The sequence below is a fragment of the Zootoca vivipara genome, chromosome 7 (assembly GCF_965207765.1).
Source record: "Zootoca vivipara chromosome 7, rZooViv2.hap1.1, whole genome shotgun sequence".
NCBI lineage: Eukaryota > Metazoa > Chordata > Lepidosauria > Squamata > Lacertidae > Zootoca > Zootoca vivipara.
Genome location: NC_142590.1, coordinates 66,238,785 through 66,258,841, shown reverse-complemented (window position 1 = coordinate 66,258,841; position 20,057 = coordinate 66,238,785). Strand labels below are relative to the sequence as shown.

At 41.9% G+C, this 20,057-nt stretch overlaps 1 protein-coding gene across 5 annotated transcripts in view; it reads right to left on the bottom strand.

Moving 5' to 3' along the window:
• Positions 1 to 20,057, bottom strand: part of MTCL2 (microtubule crosslinking factor 2) — a 90,671-nt gene that overhangs the window by 33,213 nt on the left and 37,401 nt on the right. For all 5 annotated transcript variants that reach the window (XM_035122433.3, XM_035122432.3, XM_035122435.3 and 2 more), the window contains exons 3-4: positions 18,455 to 18,613; positions 5,877 to 5,939 (exon numbers count right to left, since the gene is read on the bottom strand). In XM_035122433.3, coding sequence (XP_034978324.3) covers positions 5,877 to 5,939; positions 18,455 to 18,613 — 222 coding nt within the window. The remainder of the gene's footprint in view (positions 1 to 5,876; positions 5,940 to 18,454; positions 18,614 to 20,057) is intronic.

Here is a 20,057-nt window from a genome sequence, read left to right as displayed (position 1 = left end):
CTTTCCATTACTTTCAATGGGAAAGTTTGCTTCAGGTTAAATACAGACTTCCGGAACCAATTGTGTACTTAAACCGAGGTACCACTGTACTGCTAATTTTTAATGGACTATATTGGGTTCTGAGTGGATGAAGTACAGGGCTTTGAGAACCAGAGATGATCTGAAGCAGATACAATGTATCCTTTTCCATAACATTATACAGTGGTACCTCGCAAGATGAATTCCTCGCGCAACAAAAAACTCGCAAGACAAAAGCGTTTTGCGATGGGTTTGGTGACTCGCAAGACGAAGTTTTCTATGGCTGTGCTTCGCGAGACCTTTTTTTGCTTTTTTTTTGCCGCAGCAAACCGTGCTTCGCAAGATGAAGCAACTCACGGAACGAATTAATTACGTCTTGCGAGGCACCACTGTATTATCTCTTGTCCCCAAACTGCAAATGAACTGATCCATCACTGTCTACAAAACACAGTAGTTTCTTCCTATCCCCTTCTTAATTTTCCTTTCCTTAAGATTTCAGTAATTGCCCCAAGAGTCACACTAAATATGATGTGTGTGATCTGTGATTGGATCTCCCAATGCCTTTTTGTTTTCCTAAAATAAGCCACAATGGGATTATTTGGATTTGGACATTTGCACTTGATGTGGGGGAATTGAGAGTTTAACACTTTGTCCATGAACTGTTTCCCCAAGGGGAATCCTTCCTCTCTAAGCTGCAATTAGCTGCAAAGAAAAATTAAAAATCAGGTAGCTCTATGCACCCTTCAGAACTAACAACCAGTTTGGCAAAGGTTCAGTAGTGGAAAGGGTTAGTCATGCTCCAGGTTTCAAGAGAAGGAAATACCTCTATGGAGTCAACTTGCAATTGGTTACTGATTTAGCAAACAGAAGAGAGCTGATCAAATTCCAAAGTATCTAATTCTCCGTCTAGCCTAGCGCCATCTTCAAGTCCCCCACCAAATGCTTAGGTTCACATGATCACAAAAAACATGATGCATTTAGTACAAAGTGGCATAGTCAGGACAGCCTGTTCCATACATTTTTAAATGCATGTTTGAATCAACTCTAAGATTATGTCGGACCGCTGGGGTGGGTTGAAGTGGGTAAGGTTAAGGAGACGGAACCTTTTTGACCTTTCTAGGTCTTACGGGGGCTTGCTCCTAAATAAACCCCGCAGATGAAACCAAGGCCCAGTTTTTGTATTTGTGAATTCACCTCAAAGGCGGAGCAACGTGCTGAAACAGAGGAAAACATTTCCCTTTTGAAAGGCCCCATGACATGGCAGGGAAGGAGGAAGTCAGCTTTTACAGTGGGGAGAGTGCTTATGGCTCATTCCAAAACAGAGCCAAATAACTGTGACTAAAGCCCTGTCTACACATTGCTAGCGGTTGAATCTGTTCTCTTCCCTGCAAAATACAAGGGCGGAGAGAAATCCCTGCTCTGCTCTCACAGATCTTCCAATGCCTCCCCCCGCCCCACAACCCCCGCCCTCCAAACCGTTAGGAAATACTATACAGTTTGGAGACTTATTTGCTCAAATTCCCTGTGGAAGATTTGAATTTTCCCCTCAAGGAATATTACCTCATAAGAAATGACTGTTTTGGTTATAAAATTAGTTCATTTCCTGTTTCCATAGCTCACTGAGGGAGGGGAAAAAACGGACGAATTCCTCCCCAGAAAAGAAACTCTCCACCAGGCACTCAATACCTCCTTTCCAGATGGCCAATACAGTGTGAACATTCAGTTGCAACGGTCAGGCCTGACATTGCATCAGCCACAGTTGAAAAAGGCAGCTATTATTAACTCTCTAGAATGTCCTGCATTGTTGTCCTTGCGCATGCAAAAATTCACTGCACCAGATTCAGGCACAGAAAAATCACACATGAAAGAGAAGAAAACAGAGTGACTGTTTATCCTTTGATGCAAGCAAATGAGCATTCATGCTGCTTTGGAATTCTAAACACAGCCTCCACACCAAGGTTCAATGGAAACCCTGCACAGCAAAGTAACTTACAAAATTTAATGCTTTTGGCGCCTGGTTTTCAAATGCTCGAACATCCCTCAAGGGAAATAAAAACAATTCCTTCCAGTAGCACCTTAGAGACCAACTATGTTTGTCATTGGTATGAGCTTTCATGTGCATGTACACATCTTCAGGTATCTGAAGAAGTGTGCATGCACACGAAAGCTCATACCAATGACAAACTTAGTTGGTCTCTAAGGTGCTAATTTTTTTATTTTGTTTCGACTACGGCAGACCAACACGGCTACCACCTGTAACTATCCCTTAAGGGGTTCAAATGTCAAGAAGACTTCAGGATGAAGCCATATGGATGTGGGCATTGTAGCTGTAGTGCTCCCAGTTTGGTGATTTATTACCAAATCAAGTAGCCTGCCCAGAGTGGCTGTGGCAACAATGAATTTTACTACTAGTCGTAGTAGTACTACTAGTCATAGTAGTAGTCTCCTTCAGCCATACAGATTTGAAGAGATGATCAGGTGAATTGATTCTTAAATACCTCATATGAACAAACCCTTTTGAAAGGAACAGATTTTCTTCTGAATGTGGGACAAAGAATGTACCGTGGAAGTAAAACAGTAACTGTCATGGAAAGCTTTGCTTTTGAATGGGTGATTAATTGCAGGGGATCTAGGAATCTACACAGTTATGACTGTACATGGAATACGGCCTCTTTGGTAGTGGGAGGAAAATACATGTATATGTATTAAATTGTTCCTTCTAACAACAGCTGCTATCTGTTTACCAGGATCTATTTATCCTCATGAAGGAAGTTTACAATACAATTTAAAATCCATAACAAACAACAACATGGGATATGATTATAGGATATGAAATATATCCTATAAAACTCATAAGTCCAAAAAGAGGTATGAGTCAAATGGACATGGGGGACATGGTACCCTTACAAAGCACAAATTTAATCCCGGTCCCAGTCCCATTCGCCACTCTCCTCTCCCTATATATCCATATTCTCAACAATACTTCTTCATGCCTCCCATCCCTTTCTCTCCTTTTCCGATTTAAAGAAAGACGACGTGCAATTTGGCAAACTGCATAAAGCATTTAAATTGAGGTGATTTTTGAACACTGGCCATATTTGTGTTATTTATTCAAAGAATTCCAAGCACATCTACACAGAAAGTTTAGCTACAATATTTTACTTGTACTCAACAACTGCTAATTTATCATCCTGGAGCCACCAATTAAACATATGACCGCCAAGCGGTACATGGACTTTATAATTTTCTACTAAGGTTCTTTTCCATTTCACACAAATCATATATTTATATGTGGCTAGATGTTTTTCCAAAAAAGGGGGTTGTGCAGAGCATGCTTCCAAAAGTGTGCGTGTGTGTTTACATAATAGTCTTATTCATATATTTAAGTGCAGCAGACCAATATAGGTGAACAGGAAGTCTAAGAACTCTCAGGAAGTGTGAGGAGACTGGGAATTCAAACACTCAGATTACAGTGTATAAACTTTCTCCTAGGACGCTACATCCTCCCTACAGATAATTATTCTCTTCGCCTGATAATAGAAGTGTCAGAAAAGGGAAAGCACTGATGCAACATGGACTAGATCATCTTTCCAGATGTTCAGATAGTACTTCTTTTAAGGATGGAGGATCTTCAAAAGGACTGCTTCAAACACTGCAAATTCCCACATGGAAAGCAGTTCATACGCATTGCCTAATATTTAAGCTCTGCTAAAATATCATTAATAAAACTCACCCATCAACCCACACCCAGTTCAGAACTCTTCCTAGGGTGTGGTGGAGGCTAATGCTTGTGACCCTATCCTTTCATCAACATTTATGGTATATAAAGCTGCAGTGTATATTACAGGACAAACATTGGTCTTAGTTGCACCAGCATTTGAGGGAGAAATGCCTATAATTATTTCTGTGAAGATGATAAGTCTACCACTGCTTCAATCTATCATGAGCTATAAGCATGCATAGGTGCTATTGTTCCTTAAAGGTATCTGGACAAAAACATGAATATACCTGCCAGATCACTGTTAACTGGTCAAAATGAGGACAGTGCGAAGTTTCAGCAGAACCATGCATAATTTCCCCAGCTATTTGTGTAACAAATGGTTGTATTCGGAATACAATTTTAATTTTGGTTTCAATTCGGGCTTCAAGAGGGGCAGGAACTCAATTTAATGCAACGCAATGGACTGGAATTCATTCCAGCTTTGTTTTATTCTGTCACCAAGCTATTTCCTTTGCATCACTGCTTCTTTCTAATGCCACCCCCTGGCATTATGACAGGGGATTTGGATAATGTATTCCAGATATTCCACTGCTACTCAGGGTCAACCAACGCAATGCAGAGCATTTAACCACTAGAATCCAAAAATCGAATGCAAAGGCAATTTTTAAAAAAATGCCAGCCTGTTCTTCTACCTGATTAAAATGTGGTCAGTACCTTTCCATATTAAAAAAACAATAAATTGCACAAGCACAGAAACAAAAATGCCACTGGTGCATAGTTTCAACATCAGCTTTTATCCTTTGCATCATGGTACCAGCTGCACTTGAGGGCATATAGGATAACCTTTCACTTTTCAGAAAGTAAAAATATTTATTTGCCAGAGCATGTTGCAACTGGTAAATATGCCGAAGCAGGTGGACATGCTGGAACATTTGAAAATTCGAAGGCCTGTTGCCTGTTCCTCTTACAGCGCACACCTCTGCTTGAACCTGATGAGGAACGGCTTAAGGAGCTGGGTATGTTTAGCCTTGGGAAGAGAAGGTTAAGGGGTGATATGATAGCCATGTTCAAATATATAAAAGGATGTCACATAGAGAAGGGAGAAAGGTTGTTTTCTGCTGCTCCAGAGAAGCGGGCACAGAGCAATGGATTCAAACTACAAGAAAGAAGATTCCACCTAAACATTAGGAGGAACTTCCTGACAGGAAGAGCTGTTTGACAGTGTAATTTGCTGCCAAGGAGTGTGGTGGAGTCTCCTTCTTTGGAGGTCTTTAAGCGGAGGCTTGACAGGCATATGTCAAGAATGCTTTGATGGTGTTTCCTGCTTGGCAGGGGATTGGACTGGATGGCCCTTGTGGTCTCTTCCAACTCTATGATTCTATGGTTTGTTAATCATAGAAAACCCTAACAGCTAAAAGTGGCATCCTTTGCAAGAGAAATAAGGCAGGGCTCTCTGCTTTGCTTGCCTACAAAATAAAAAATAAAAGATCCCGAACTTGCGCTGCATACTAGCACGGTAGGTCCACTACCCAGGCCTCTATGGTGAGAAAATAATTAGGAGCAACGGACAGTTCTATCCCCTCCTTATCTTGAAAAAAAGGTATTTGTACAGCTTTCTTGCTAGGGGGAATAGGGCTGGCTCCCCATGCCAGGTCATGCACACAATAAGCTGAACATACCTAGTCTAGGGAGCTACATTCCAACAGCTGGTGTTAAGACAACTAAAGCAAATATGTTTTCTAAGGCAAACACATTCCACATATCTGTTCCTCAAGAACTGAAGACCAGCCCCAATGTACATTTTGAAGTAGCCAGATGCTAAGTCAGCTCACTGTTGCATATAGACCATTGCTTACTGGTCTATTACTCAGACTAGCTGTGGTTCTCCAGGTTATGATCATTCTCAGGCCTGCTAGCAAAGTTCCTTTTCACTGGAGGTGCCAGGGACTGAACTTGGGACGCTCTTTACTCAGAGTGTGTTGCTCTACCAGTGAGCTGCAGGTTCTCCCTTGATGGGGTTAAGAGAAAGAGAACGTTGTCCTCAGGTACAAGGTGAAGCAACTACACAAGTGCCCAGCAGTTCAGCCCTCATGGCAAGCACATTTTGCAAGCTACTTTGCAGGAAGGTGTTAGGTACCTGGACAGATGACTTCTTGTCTGTCTTCCCAAGAGAACGTGATCCTCTTTTCTTCAGAGAATTCTGAAACAGAAGAGGTAATGCAAAGGATAGTTATCTACTGAATTTATTTCCAGCAAAGTTTCACAATACATTGCACACATTGATCAAAATTATTTTTTAAGTGATGAATCGGTTAAAGAGGCAATGAGTTTAAGTAATATGAGCCCTTCATTAATGAAATATTGTGAATCATATGGATATTTAATAAAAGTATTCATTTTCATAACTTAATCACTCTTTCTACATCCTATCATATTGTCTTTTATTACAACCCATATATTTCTTTGTTCTTCATGACTTATCAAAACCATACCAAGCAATATATTATATATTATAGAAATAGTCTGCATTTCCACAAATTTATTCTATTTGAAGCCCATTTATCTTGAGCTTATATAGTATTTTGACATTAAAGCCAACTCCTAAAGTTTGTTGATCCAGTCACCAGCTGGGAGTACTTTTAGAAGCTTTCCCCCTTTTTTTTAGCATTCTACATTTTTACTCCCAGAACCATATAGGAGTTTAATTCTGTATGTTTTGTATTTATTGAATGGCACATATAATTTAGCAACAAAATTAATGGCGCTATATTATATTGTAATGTCTCAGATATTAACTTTGTAATAATTTTTCAGCACACAAAAAAATGAAATAAAAAAACTAGAAAACGAGCTAAGCGCTATTAACATGCATTAGTCCTTAACATATTCCTCCTCCTTTTCTATCACTGTGAGTAAGGGACATTATCCTTCACCCAACTGACATGGCTGGAGTCCATAACAGTCTGAGATTCCACTCCCCCACCCTAAAAAAAAAAACAGAGAGTATTTCTGCCCAACAGCAATAGTATGCATTGTGCAGTGGTACTTCGGTTTTTGAACATCTCCGTTAACGAACATTTCGGTTTTTGAACACGCCTCGGAAATCGAACATGCCACGCGGCTTCCACTGAGTGCGAGATCCTGAGGCTTAGCTGTTGGCTGTTGAGTTTTTGGTTTTTGAACGTTTCAGAACTCGAACGGTCTTCCAGAACGGATTACGTTCGAAAACCAAGGTACTACTGTAGTACTTAACTTTTTTAAAGGAATCTGATAAGACATTTCATAAGACTGGCAAGGCTTCACTAAACTTTGACCATTTCATGAGAATCCAAGCAGGAAGAGTGAAGGAAATCAGTATGAGTGAAGCTGAGAAGGCTTTTCTTGACCTTGCCACTTTCAATGGAGCCCAGTGAGGGTGGGACAGTGAAGGAGATGGCCATGCAACAGAAAACCGTGGTAATGCAGTGTATATCTCATTATTAACAATCACCAGTCACATCGCAACAGCATTTAATTTGAATCTAGTTTTAAGGAAGTTTGGGCTGTCATCTGGAGTAGGCAAGCATGATACGTCTTCTGCATAAACTGGAGTAGGTGTGAACCACAGGGCTGGACCATAATGGTAGAAGTGGAACAATTGCACCAGAACCTATGTATGTCTACAAGAGGCCATCTTGCCTCCATTTACTCACTGCTATTGTGGTATACACTGTCTGTTGTGGTATACAAATATGTATAATAAAACTAACAAATTATTTTAATTCAGTATGGGTTTTGTTTTGTTTTTTAAGTTCCTGCACTCCTTTGGGGGGTAGGGAGGGACCCTTTCTGAAAACTGCACCTGGGTCTTCCCCATCACCTTAATCCAATCTTGGGTGTTATGCTTTTTCAGCTTTAAATGTCACAACTTTCATTCAGGTGTGCTATGCATTAATAGAAGCCAGCGGATGAGGGTGGGTGGGATATTCCCAAGTGATAATTAAAGCTCTTGGAAACCCATGCGTGACTTTTATTGAAAGCTGTCATTTTGATCTGGCCAGGTATAATTCCTGTGTGCAAAGCCAGAAGAGCAGCATACACAAATGACTCTAGCTTTCCTGACAAAATTGGAAAATAGAAGCCACTTCGTATGGGAATCAACACATCTCTATAGCTAAGTGGTGTCGTCTGACATTTGGGGAGCAGCAGAAACACATCCTACATACAAACACAAAGGAAAGGAAAGCACTGTGTAGAGAATAAGGTACCATATCTGAGATATTAAAGGTCGAGATTTCTTTATAAAGGGCTAGAAAGCTTTGAAGATTCTTGATCATATGGGCACAGCCTGGCTATTCATAGTCAAGACATGTGCTTTCAAGTTGGAGAAAAGAATAACAGCACAAGGTCCAATGAAAAAAAATTACACCTTAATCACCTTGGCTGAAGCTTTACAGAAAAACCACCTTTGCAAGGCTCAGATAAAAAGCAAGCAGTTGATTATAACCCTATATTTCCAAATCACTATGCTCCCCACAAACGAGGGTCTCCTCCCTTCTATTAGCAAGTTAAACCACTTTATTTGGGGGGGGGGTTGAATTAATGCCCCAGTAGCCTAGTAATCATTTGAATGCCTTATTTGCCAGGTACAGTTAACAAATAAAGATTCATAACTTTTAAATATTCTTATATTTTAGTCTTCCAACAAAAAAATAGGTAGAAGTATTCAGAGATTCCATTCACTCTCCCAGTAGAACACTGAATTGGGAAGATGACAACGACAATGAAGCCATCAATTTGGAATCCAACTGTTGTGTTTGCATAATGTTGCATAGGAATTGGTAACATCCGGTAATGAAAGCTATCATTATTCCGTGCCAAGTAGCAGGGGGCACACTTGGTTGTTGAATGTTCAGAATTCCTCTGATTGGGAATAAACAACGGCAGAGCTGCTTGCCTTAATACCCAGCCTTTGTCTGATTCAGCAAGGTAACATGCATGTTCAGATTCTGAAGGAACAAGGATCGTACAATTTTAAAGTGGCTTTAGAAATTGGCTGTGCTTGATTCAGAATTTCCTCTCCCTCCTCCTTTTGTCAGGAGCTGCTAGGATCTGTGGGGTGGCTGTACCATATGGTGAACCACTGGACTGCAGGTTGCAGCCTTTTTGGCAGAAAACCAGAGAGAAATGGCACATTCCTTTGGTTGTTCTTCAGTCTTAACTTCTGATTTGCTCTAAGTCTATGGCTTCTTACTTGACTTGCCCTCACACTGGTGCCCACAGCCCAGCCCTGGCATCCTCATAACAGATGACAGCACAATCCGAACCATGTCTACTCAAAAATAAACCCTAATAGGGTTGCAGTCAATTAAGTAGGTTCAGTGGATCTGCCATCCTTTGTGTCAGAGAAGAAGCCCACGTGGTCACAGGGGATACTACCTTGGGAGTGTGGAGACCTGGGCTTAAATTCCAGCTCAGCCAGGGATTCATTGGGCAGAGGTACCCTGCCTTCACCAAGCCTCATTCGCCCACCAGCAAGTCTGAAATAACACACAAATTTGCTGTGGTTTTGATTAGGATTATAATGTCATGGAGAATAGGGCTATCAATGACTGCTAGCCACAATGGCTATCTTCCAACTCTGCTGCTGGGTGCAAAGTCATTGGAAATCATAAGTGGGAAGAGTGCTGCTGTGCTCCGTTCCTTCTTGAAGGTTTCCCACAGGCACCTGGTTAACCACTGTGAGAACAGGATGCTAGATTAGATAGGTCATTGGCCTGATCCAGCACAGCTTTCCTTATAAGACATCTGATGCCCTCTTACTAGGTAAGATTGTAGTTTTTTGCTGCAGCTTTTGAAGCTCAAAATCTTGTAAATACTTGCCAATAAAAGGTTTCCCCTTGCCTAATTTACGTCTCTCTTCTGCCTCTAACAAGCACCTCCTCACTCTGCAGGAGAGACGAAATGCAGCCAGTGCTATTAAAAAGCTCGCTATAATGAAAAGCTGGTCTGCCTCTCCCACCCTCTAATACTCCCACAAAGTGTTCAGTAAACCAAGCAGAGAGATACGCATCAATAAAAGTCATAACACAGGTCAGAATGATGCCCCTTGGACGCCATTCTGTCCACATATAGTGAGCCAAAAATATTCAAAAGCTGGTGCTACAGCTCCATAGCCAAGAAATGTAGCTGTGAAATGTGAGCCGGTGCTTGTGCTCAGAGATCCAGGCCACTCCTATTAAGGACAAACCTATTCTTCAAAAGCCACAGCTTCTCTCAGTGGCTTGGCACACCCTACTAGACAGCAAGCTGGAGGTCCAAGGGAGGGATATGGAGACAGCAGCACCCAAACAGTGCTGCTTTATCCCATCTCCAGTAGAAATCCAACACATTTGCACCACAGCAGTAAATGATCCCTGATGAGGTTGGTGAGCCAGCCATTCCAGCTCCCACCCTTCCACACAAGCCAAAAAAAGAACAAGCCAGTGATGAATTTCACCCAGCAAGCTGCCTGTGAGATAGAGGCTAGCTGGCTCTGTTTGCTGGACAGACAGCTTTGGGGGCTCCCTTCTGCAGCAGTCTAGAATTCCTTGTAGTGTTTTAGCACTTCCAGCCTCCACAGACTATGGCAACCCATTCTGGTGGTCTCCACTCAAAGCTACAGGTATTCTGTAATTATAAAGGTAAAGGGACCCCTGACCATTAGGTCCAGTCGTGACCGACTCTGGGGTTGCAGCACTCATCTCACATTATTGGCCGAGGGAGCCGGCGTACAGCTTCCAGGTCATGTGGCCAGCATGACAAAGCCGCTTCTGGCGAACCAGAGCAGCACACAGAAACACCATTTACCTTCCCGCTGTAGCGGTACCTATTTATCTACTTGCACTTTGACATGCTTTTGAACTGCTAGGTTGGCAGGAGCAGGGACCGAGCAATGGGAGCTCACCCCGTTGCAGGGATTCAAACCTCCAACCTTCTGATCGGCAAGCCCTAGGCCCACAGCGCCACTCCACTCCACAAATTATGGCAACCCATTCTGGTGGTCTCCACTCAGAGCTACAGGTATTTTGTAATTATACAGTGGTCATATTTTTCTGTAAACTGCCTTGAGTTTGTTTTTTTGGTTTTTTACAACCAGCGGTGTATAAATTATATGAAATAAGTAATATATAAATGCATGTATTTATGGTTTATTTGTTCGACAAAGAACCCAGCATTCTGAATACCTAGCTCTTAAAAGCTGAAAGAGTGTACGAATGATGCACAGGGTAGTAGAAGAAGGGCTCAGAGGATTTCCAGTGGTCAGGGGGCGTGTTTTTAGTGACCTTCACCATGATTACCAAAAGCAAAAATTATGCAAACAAGTGATTGTGTGCAAGGATGCAATTTTTAAAAAATAAAAAGGCAAGAGAGAAATGTGCAAACGCAAAATAAATTGCAGAATGAAGTTAAGTTTGTTTGTTTTTTGCACAGGACATGGATCGCTATGAGTCAGGACGGAGTCCAATGTTTGTTTTATCACAATATGTACAAGTGCAGAGCAAATAACTGGTTTTCCACAATGAGGGAGGGGTATAAGAAAGGGAAATGCCCCCCCCCCATTTTTCCAGGGGAACTTCCTGTTGATAGACATGCTGCATCAGCAGTGCAGGACAATATAATAGTTATGGTCACTCTGTCATCACAACAAGCAATTCCCATGACCAGCTTTGCGTTGCTTACTTGGCTGCCACCAGCATAAGCCAGACTGGGTCTGGCTGGTTTCATAACTGCTTTGGCTGCCCTGCTGTTTTCAATGCCCTCCCCCCTTTTTTGCTGCAGTTTGTGCACATTCGATAGCAAAAGCTAACAAATGTGATTAAATGTGACTGCTACCATGTTGATGCAACCAGACACACACATAAGCTCCCTTTCAGAGCCCTCCAGGCTCCAGCATAAACAAGTCTTTCTGAATCCCTCCCCCTGCAAGACAAATGAAGCCACAGGTGCAAACAGTGCGCGTGACAATTAATTGGCCTTTCCAACACTTATCCAATTATCAGAGATGCTCCCTCCAGCTGGAGAATAATCAGCACATAATCCCCTTAGGAGCAAGCCCCCTCCCACTGCTCAGAAGCCTTCCAGAGGTAGTTTGTGCGTGCCTGAGCACCAGTGTGCAGTAGGTTAACAGGCAACTGCAAAAGACAAAGGATGGGATAACTGAAGCTGCACTGTAGGCAATAGACCCCCAACCGATTGTTCTCTGGGGTCTCCACCTCAAACATGTATTGAAGAAATGCAACTGCTCCAAGTTTACACCTAGCTGGTTTCTTCTTAGAACAGACTAGAACGGTGGAACACTTGGAACCACTGCCAAGGATGATGGTATAAATAGGCTGCTGAAAGGTGTGAATATCCTAAGGGAAGCCAGCTGGATTTCATCGACTGCCATCACCTAAATATTTGTGCTGCCTGCACTTTAAAAAAAATGTAAACGATTCAATGCTGAGTCCCTAAGCCTACAACAGTGGTTCCCAACAGGTGGTCCGGGGACCCCCAGGGGTCCGCGAGCTATGCCAGAGGGGTCCTCAAGATCCTATTAGAATAAAAAATATATTAAATATATTTCGTATGATAACAGATTTTTTGTTTTGGCCGCTTCCTGCATGAGCGCAAAACTAGAATTAGATAGAGGCAGTAGTTCTGCTATATGCCGCAAGGACTATAAGAAACTTGGAGATAAGGCAATGAAAAAGATCCTTCCATTTGCAACCACATATCGGTGTGAGCAAGCATTTTCTTCCATGTGTTTCATGTCGGATTTCATGTCGGTCGGATTTCAGAGTGAAAGTTTCAAGTTTGGAACCTAATATTTCAGAAATAATGGACTCAAAGGACAGATTTAACTCATCTCATTAAGAACTGAAAATTAAAACTAACTGTATACTTATGGAGTACTCTGTTGTAACTGTAAAAAACGTAAAAATATAAAATATAAAAAGACTCTTAATTTGGCTCTCACTTTTTAATTTTAGGATTAGGAATTAATGGGGGTCCTTGTCACAATAGCGGCTCGATGAGGGGTCCTCAATAAAATTTTGTTGGGAACCCCTGGCCTAGAAGAAGGAGTTTCCCCGCACCCACCAGCATTTGAAAAAGGAAGCTGCCTTACCTGCCCACTGAAAATGGAATGCATTAAAAAGTAACAGGTTTGCAAAGATTTAAAAGGGAGCCTACTCAAATAAATGATCACCCTTTGGTCAAGTTGATAAAAAATATGACAAACTGAACCCTTCATGCAATACACATGTGAAGGGGGCTGCTTGAGTCTTAAAGAACTTGTTTCCAATGAAACACAAGAATCTTGGGACAGCTGAGAAGAAGAAGAAGAAGAAGAAGAAGAAGAAGAAGAAGAAGAAGAAGAAGAAGAAGAAGAAGAAGAAGAAGAAGAAGAAGAAGAAGAAGAAGAAGAAGAAGAAGAAGACCAATTGAAATTAAGAAAGTTCAAAGGAATCAGGGATTACTTTATGGGTTGGTTGCAGTACCATCAAATAAACAACATACTTAAATTAGATAAAAGAAAAGGGTTTGAGACGGAAACACCAAGACAGGAAAAAGATTTAATACAAACTAAAAAGAAATTGCTATTGAAAATGTATAGATTCCTGCTAGATTGGGAAGTAAAGGAGGAAGAAGTTAAAGAAGCAATGATTAAATGGTCCAAGGACTTTGGTTATACCAGGCATCCCCAAAATTCGGCCCTCCAGATGTTTTGGACTACAATTCCCATATTCCCTGACCACTGGTCCTGTTAGCTAGGGATCATGGGAGTTGTAGGCCAAAACATCTGGAGGGCCGAAGTTTGGGGATGCCTGGGTTATACCATTCAGATGGACGTGTGGGGGAAATTATGGACTAAATATCTCAAGTTTACTGCTTGTTACACATTAAAAGAAAATTTCATGAAAATGTTTTACAGTAAAGGGGGGCAGGGGGGAAAGACCCGCAGTGAGGTAGACAGGAGTCACCTGTAAAAACTAGAAGACTATTTAATCATGATATATGGAAGTGAGAGCTGGACCATAAAGAAGGCTGATCGCCAAAGAATTGATGCTTTTGAATTATGGTGCTGGAGGAGACTCTTGAGAGTCCCATGGACTGCAAGAAGATCAAACCTATCCATTCTTATGGAAATCAGCCCTGAGTGCTCCCTGGAAGGACAGATTGTGAAGCTGAGGCTCCAATACTTTGGCCACCTCATGAGAAGAGAAGAATCCTTGGAAAAGAGCCTGATGTTGGGAAAGATTGAGGGCACTAGGAGAAGGGGACGACAGAGGACAAGATGGTTGGACAGTGTTCTCGAAGCTACGAACATGAGTTTGACCAAACTGCGGGAGGCAGTGCAAGACAGGAGTGCTTGGCATGCTATGGTCCATGGGGTCACGAAGAGTCGGCCACGACTAAACGACTATACGACGACGATTTAATCATGATTTAAGATCCTGAAGACATATGGTGTTGAACATTTTCATTAAGTATGGGTGTTTCTACATGATCTTTTTTCTGTGTATTTTGTGTATCTTGTGTTGTTTTGAAGATGAATGTTTGTTTTTGCAAAACAGGGATTCTGTGATTAGATATTAAGTCAAATGCCTCTTGGCAAGGAAGAAAACAGAAGGTGAAATTGGTGCCTGGGCTTGAATCCTGCAAAGACCCCAGCAGGCTAGGGATCGGCCCCCTTCTCCCTCCATTGAAAGACATAGCAGCTAGCTGATGCAAAGTAATCTCTTTGTCTTCCCAAGAGGTGCCAGTTCTTGAGTGCTAACCCCAAGTTATATAGAGCTAGCCTTACAGTGCATTAATAACAATGGAATATGTAGTCAATGGAGACAGCTGCACAGCTGGTTGGAGCCAATGGAGACAGCTAGTTGGCCACCTCTTAGACCAGTCGTGTCCAAACTTTTTTCAAAGAGGGCCAGATTTGATGAAGTGAGGGGCCATGAGGGCTGCCCAAAGGGCCAACCAGAGTTGACCTTTGAACTTTTTTTATTATTTTACCCCAAAGTTGTTTTTAGCTTTTTTTAAGGGTTGAAGTTGTTGACCTTTTTATAGGATTGAAGTTGTCATGGTTTTGGGGGGGGGGATTTTACCCCAGGAAATAAACTGCCACAGGAGCAGGATTAAACCGACCGACGGGCCGGATTAGGTCCCCAAAATGGACTTTGGACATGCCTGTCTTACACAAAAGCACTGCCTTTCATAAATTTGGGGATTTAAGAAATGGAGGTGGGGAAAGGATCTAGATGGACCATAGAGACTTACAATTTTGCCTGCACAGACACTGGTAATTCAGAATGAACAGTTTCAGAATGAACTGCTTTCAAGCCCCAGATGCAATCTCAGCATGTGCACACAAGGAAGCCGTTGACAAGACACAGAACTGTAAATACTGTACATGGTTAAGAGGTGCTAACCAACAGCAGGCGGGAAAAGGCAATTCACCCACAGCACCAGCACATCCTTACAAAAACAGAGCTCCATGGGGAAAATGAGTATTAGCAGCATCCTGGTCTGTGAACTATGGAACACTCATCCTAGAATACAAAACGGATTCTAATGGTGCAAGATATACAGTTCTGCTCTGGAATGCCACAGAATCAATAGCCTTCTCTCCAAGATATAAATTCTCGATGTGGGATATAATACTCCTAGTATTGTGGCTGCTAACTAAGAAGTATGAAACTTAACACAACACTCTTGGCAAAAGCCCAGCAGCATTATAAAGCTCCACTTTACTCCACCCGATCCTAAGGAGGCACCAGACATTCAGCAGCAATTTGGATTTTGAGATCTTCCTCTTCTTGCCTTGCGCTTCCAGTTTCCTGGCTTTGCTTCGGCCACAATGCTTAGGAGTATTATATCCCACGTTGAGCAATTAGATGCTTTTTAAACAAGACCTCACACCATTCTAGAGCTATAGCAGTGCCTTGGGGGACCTACTGAAGAGCTTTCCAACGTGATCCAGAAAGCCAACAAGTTCCATTCTCATTTTTCAAGATATATTCCAGGGGTGGAAGAAGAGGAAGGCATGGCAGCAGAAAGAAAAACTGGACTGCAATGTGTTCCAGTCCTTCACTTCACACCGAAACTGCTACTACACTCCCTCCCTCCCTCTGTGTGTTTCTGTGTGTGTTTGTGTACACACACACCATCCAAGTCATCTGTATGCAACACCAACTGTTCGGGTCTCTGTGTACACACATCATGTGACTCAAGTCTGGCATGCTGGCCACAGGACAACCCTCTCCTCGCCTTCATCTCCCACTGACAGCTACTGTACTTCTTTTCACTTGCTATTCAGATCATGCACACAGACTGCTCAGAAACCAATCTCATGCCCATTAGTACTGCCTGCTGTGTGGATGGGCAGACAGGCTGCCTAGAGAACAATAGGCAAAGCGAAAAGCTGCAAGTCCTATCCAATATGGTTACGGAGGGCTGAGGCTTCTAAGCTGCCCTTGCGGCCATTTGCTCTGTTCTGAAATTTGTCCTAGGCATTACTGTAGGGATCTACAGGTCCATTTGCACCCACTAACATTTCTCCAAACAGCTGTGCAAGTGGATACAGAACTTCAGGAATAAAAAATTAAAAATGTAGGAAAGGGGTTCCAACAGCCTGTCATCATGGCTGTGGTCAAGGAAATGGCTGTGTGTTCCCTATGCATACACCAACCTTTCTTCATATGGTTGTATACCCACATTTATAATTGCATATTGGAAATTGTCAATAAGAGCCTGTTGCAAGTCTGTTAGCCATACAGATGATTAAGGACAAACCCCCATGTATCTGCAAAGAGAATTGAAGACTTTGAGAGAAGGTTAAGATACCGCAGTAGAACCAAACTGCCCATTAGCAGCAATTCTAAGTCAGGGCAAAGGAAAGCCTATTTATTATTATTATTATTACCGGTATTATTATTATTATTATTATTATTATATTTGCATACTGCCCTATACCCACAAGTCTCAGGGCAGTTCACAGGATAAAAACACAATATAAAAACACAAAATACATAATCGAAATAAAAACAGGAACAACCCAATAACCCCTCACAATTAATCAGGGAGGGAAAATAGAATTTTAAAAACACACACACAATATCTGTAACAAAACATATAAAAATAAGCACCCATCAGGTATCATCAAGGAGTAGATTAAAAGATCAATTTAACTGTCTTTTAAATCAAAACATTTTAGTCATTGGGTTTTTTTTCCAATTGCAACCATTCATAGATGCTCTTTGATCCAGTGGATCAAAGCCTACAACATTCAGAAGGGCTGGCTGGGCATTTGCTATGTGTTAGTTTTATTTGCTATAAGATTTAAGTTCACACAGAAACAGCAGTGCAAGTGCAACGGAGTACTGCTCTGGAAGGGTTTAGTTTTATAGAAAAAGGTGTGTCAACTTTAGGCTAAAAAGACCAAGGTGTGTCAACTTTAGGCTAAAAAAACTGGCCATTGTATTTTTTTTAATGCAGAATGAATCAGGATAGTAAAGCAAGGGAGTTTGCCTGGCCTGACTCCAACTAGGGTAATTCCATGTTGCAGACACTTAACTCTTGCTGTGACTGCAACTGGAAACCAGATTCCTTTTGGCCTACTGCCCTAACCTCACACACAGTTCCATTCTACACGACATTTTTTGTAACCTTGTGAGCACCAAGAACTGGTTGCTCTCCCTTAAGATAATCCTGTAGGGAGCTATTGAACATGCGTGTTTGGTCAGCTTTGCTACCGTAGCACTTCAGCAAAACCCAAATATTTTATGTTACACTGCCACTTTCCTGCTGTGAAGTACCTACATACAGCATCATTAGAACTGTACAACATAATGGTACCAGAAGAGCCTGATGCCAAGGAGATCCTTAGTGGTCTAAGATCCATACAGCTACACTTCCATGACCCCATTTGACTGCAAGTCATCAAATGGATTTGAGAAGTGCCTAAACTATACCTAGTTTCCCTTGGAGGAAGCAAGGATATGGCACATTCTAGCTGCTGGCAGCAAACGCAAGAACCAAAAGGGCAGACATGAAAAAGATAAGACCACAATGTGTTTTAAATGGCTAGCCTCAAGCTCCACAGCTTTCAACCACCATCAACCACAGGTCAATACTCCATTTTGCTCTGTTCTCCCCCCAACTTTGTAGGAAAGGTTGACGATACGTAGTTCTCTTTTGCTTGCATTTGATTTCCCAGAATTGAAATTACAGCTTCCATTCAATTCCAATGATTCATAATGTAGAGTCCAAGAGAAGCCCTCCCTTCCTAAAGAACCTCAACTTCAATGGTTTTGCCCTGGAGTTTTGCCCTAATCCAAGAGTAGGAGAGAAGTAAAAGAAAAGGGGGGGGAGCCAAATATACACATCTTTGTACTGTGCCAGTAGATGTGTGCAAATTTTGAGAAACAGCCTTAGGGAGCCTTAACAAGCAAGCAACTTGATGGTCATCCAATTTCATGTCTTTTGCATGTTTCAGCCACTTCCCAACACATGTTTAGAACACAACTTACTAGTAGCAAAGAGGTAAGCAGGAGACCTGGGAAGATGTAATGTTGTAGATTCTATATGCCTTGAGCAAGTCACTCCTTCTCGGCCTAAAATAACTCGTGGGCTTGCTGTGAAGCTGGAACACTGATCAAAGCTCCTTGGGAGAAAAGAGAAGACAGAAATGCAATCCCTTAGGATAGTACTTACCTCCCGTAGCTTATCCATCTCATTCTGCAGCACCTGCTTAGCCAACTCACTCTCAATGAGCCGTTGGCGCAAGTCCTCATTCTCATCCTCCAGCTTAATCCGTTTTTTCTCCACTGTCTCCAGTTCATTATGGAGCCTCACAGAGACATCTTTGGCTACCTATAAACACAGCAAAAAGTAATATGAGGTTTGGTCCTCAGATTTGATGCACAAGCTAACATTACCAGCAGTACTGACATTGGGCTTTAGATTCTATTTTGATCAGAGCTATATATCCCACCTGAGTGTCTCTGTTCCAAAATGCTCACTAGTATTGGGCTTTCCTGATCTATTTAGAAAGAAACAGATTTTCTTCCAAAATGCATGCCAACATTCAAAATTGCTTAAGCAGGAGCTATGCCTTGCAGCATAAAATTGTAGCTAAGCATTTTGCAGAGATTTCATTTTCAATCCTTTAATTCAAGTTGTACCAGCATAATTATGTTCAAGATATGAACTGTTACCAAGAGACACATTTTGCAGGTCCCTCCCTTCCCTTATGTGGCCCAATACTTTATTCTTAATGAAGGATGCAGCCATCTTGGGAACACAGCATGGCTTTGCACATTAGAAACATGCACTGAAAAAGGAAGCAAAAGTGCTCCTATTGGACAATACCAAAAGGATTTGTGCAACTCTTTGTAAAGGAGCACAAGAGCTGTGCCTACACTGAATATGCACATCTTGCCATCTTTGCACAAAAACCAGAAGTATGGAGAAAACCACAACCTCTTGACTCCCTCTTCCTTGTAGTAAACGATGCACCTCTTGTTATTCAGCGGCATTATGGTGTATGCTTTGCCGCACAGCCCCCCAAAATCAGAACTTTCACAAAAGTTCTATGTCCTTATGTCTATGATCTTATGTCCAATGGTGCTTTGAATGCCAGCTTCCCTGGTTACAGGAGAGGGAATAACTGTCACATACAAGACCGAGATGCCAGTCACTTCTGAGTTTGTTCGCCGCGGTGGCTGGCAGAGTTTAGATGCACATCAGCAAGTTTCAGATGCACCAAGGTCACCACCTAATAATTCTATGTGAATCCACAGGCATAGAAGGGGCAACAAGTTGGTGGTGCTACAATATCCTCTCGGAGCTTTCCCCACTGAACCAAGATAAGATTTTTTTAAAAAAAAATGTATTGAACTGAAGAGCATGCATCAAATTTTAAAGTTACAAACAGGTTCACTAATGTCAATATTAATTGTGCAATGGGTAGTCTAGCAATTACAGTAGCACCAGCCATACCTCCTACTGTAATGTGAGCATATAAAAAAAACACGTAATTCTCTATCATAGGTGCAGAAGCATCAAATAGGCTTTGCCACTGGCACTTAAGACATGTCAGACTCAGATTGTGCGACCAAAGTATAGCCAGGAAGAGCATTCAGGAGGGAAAGGGTAAGTCAAATGCCAAAGCTATAAAATGGGAAAGAACACAATTCATGTGACTCTGTTGAACAAACTGAATTAATACTGAACCTAAACTATTTGAGACTCAGGATTCAGACTTTCAAACGAAAATGTCAAAAATGGGGCATGGTAGAGCTTTACTGTCTGTTCC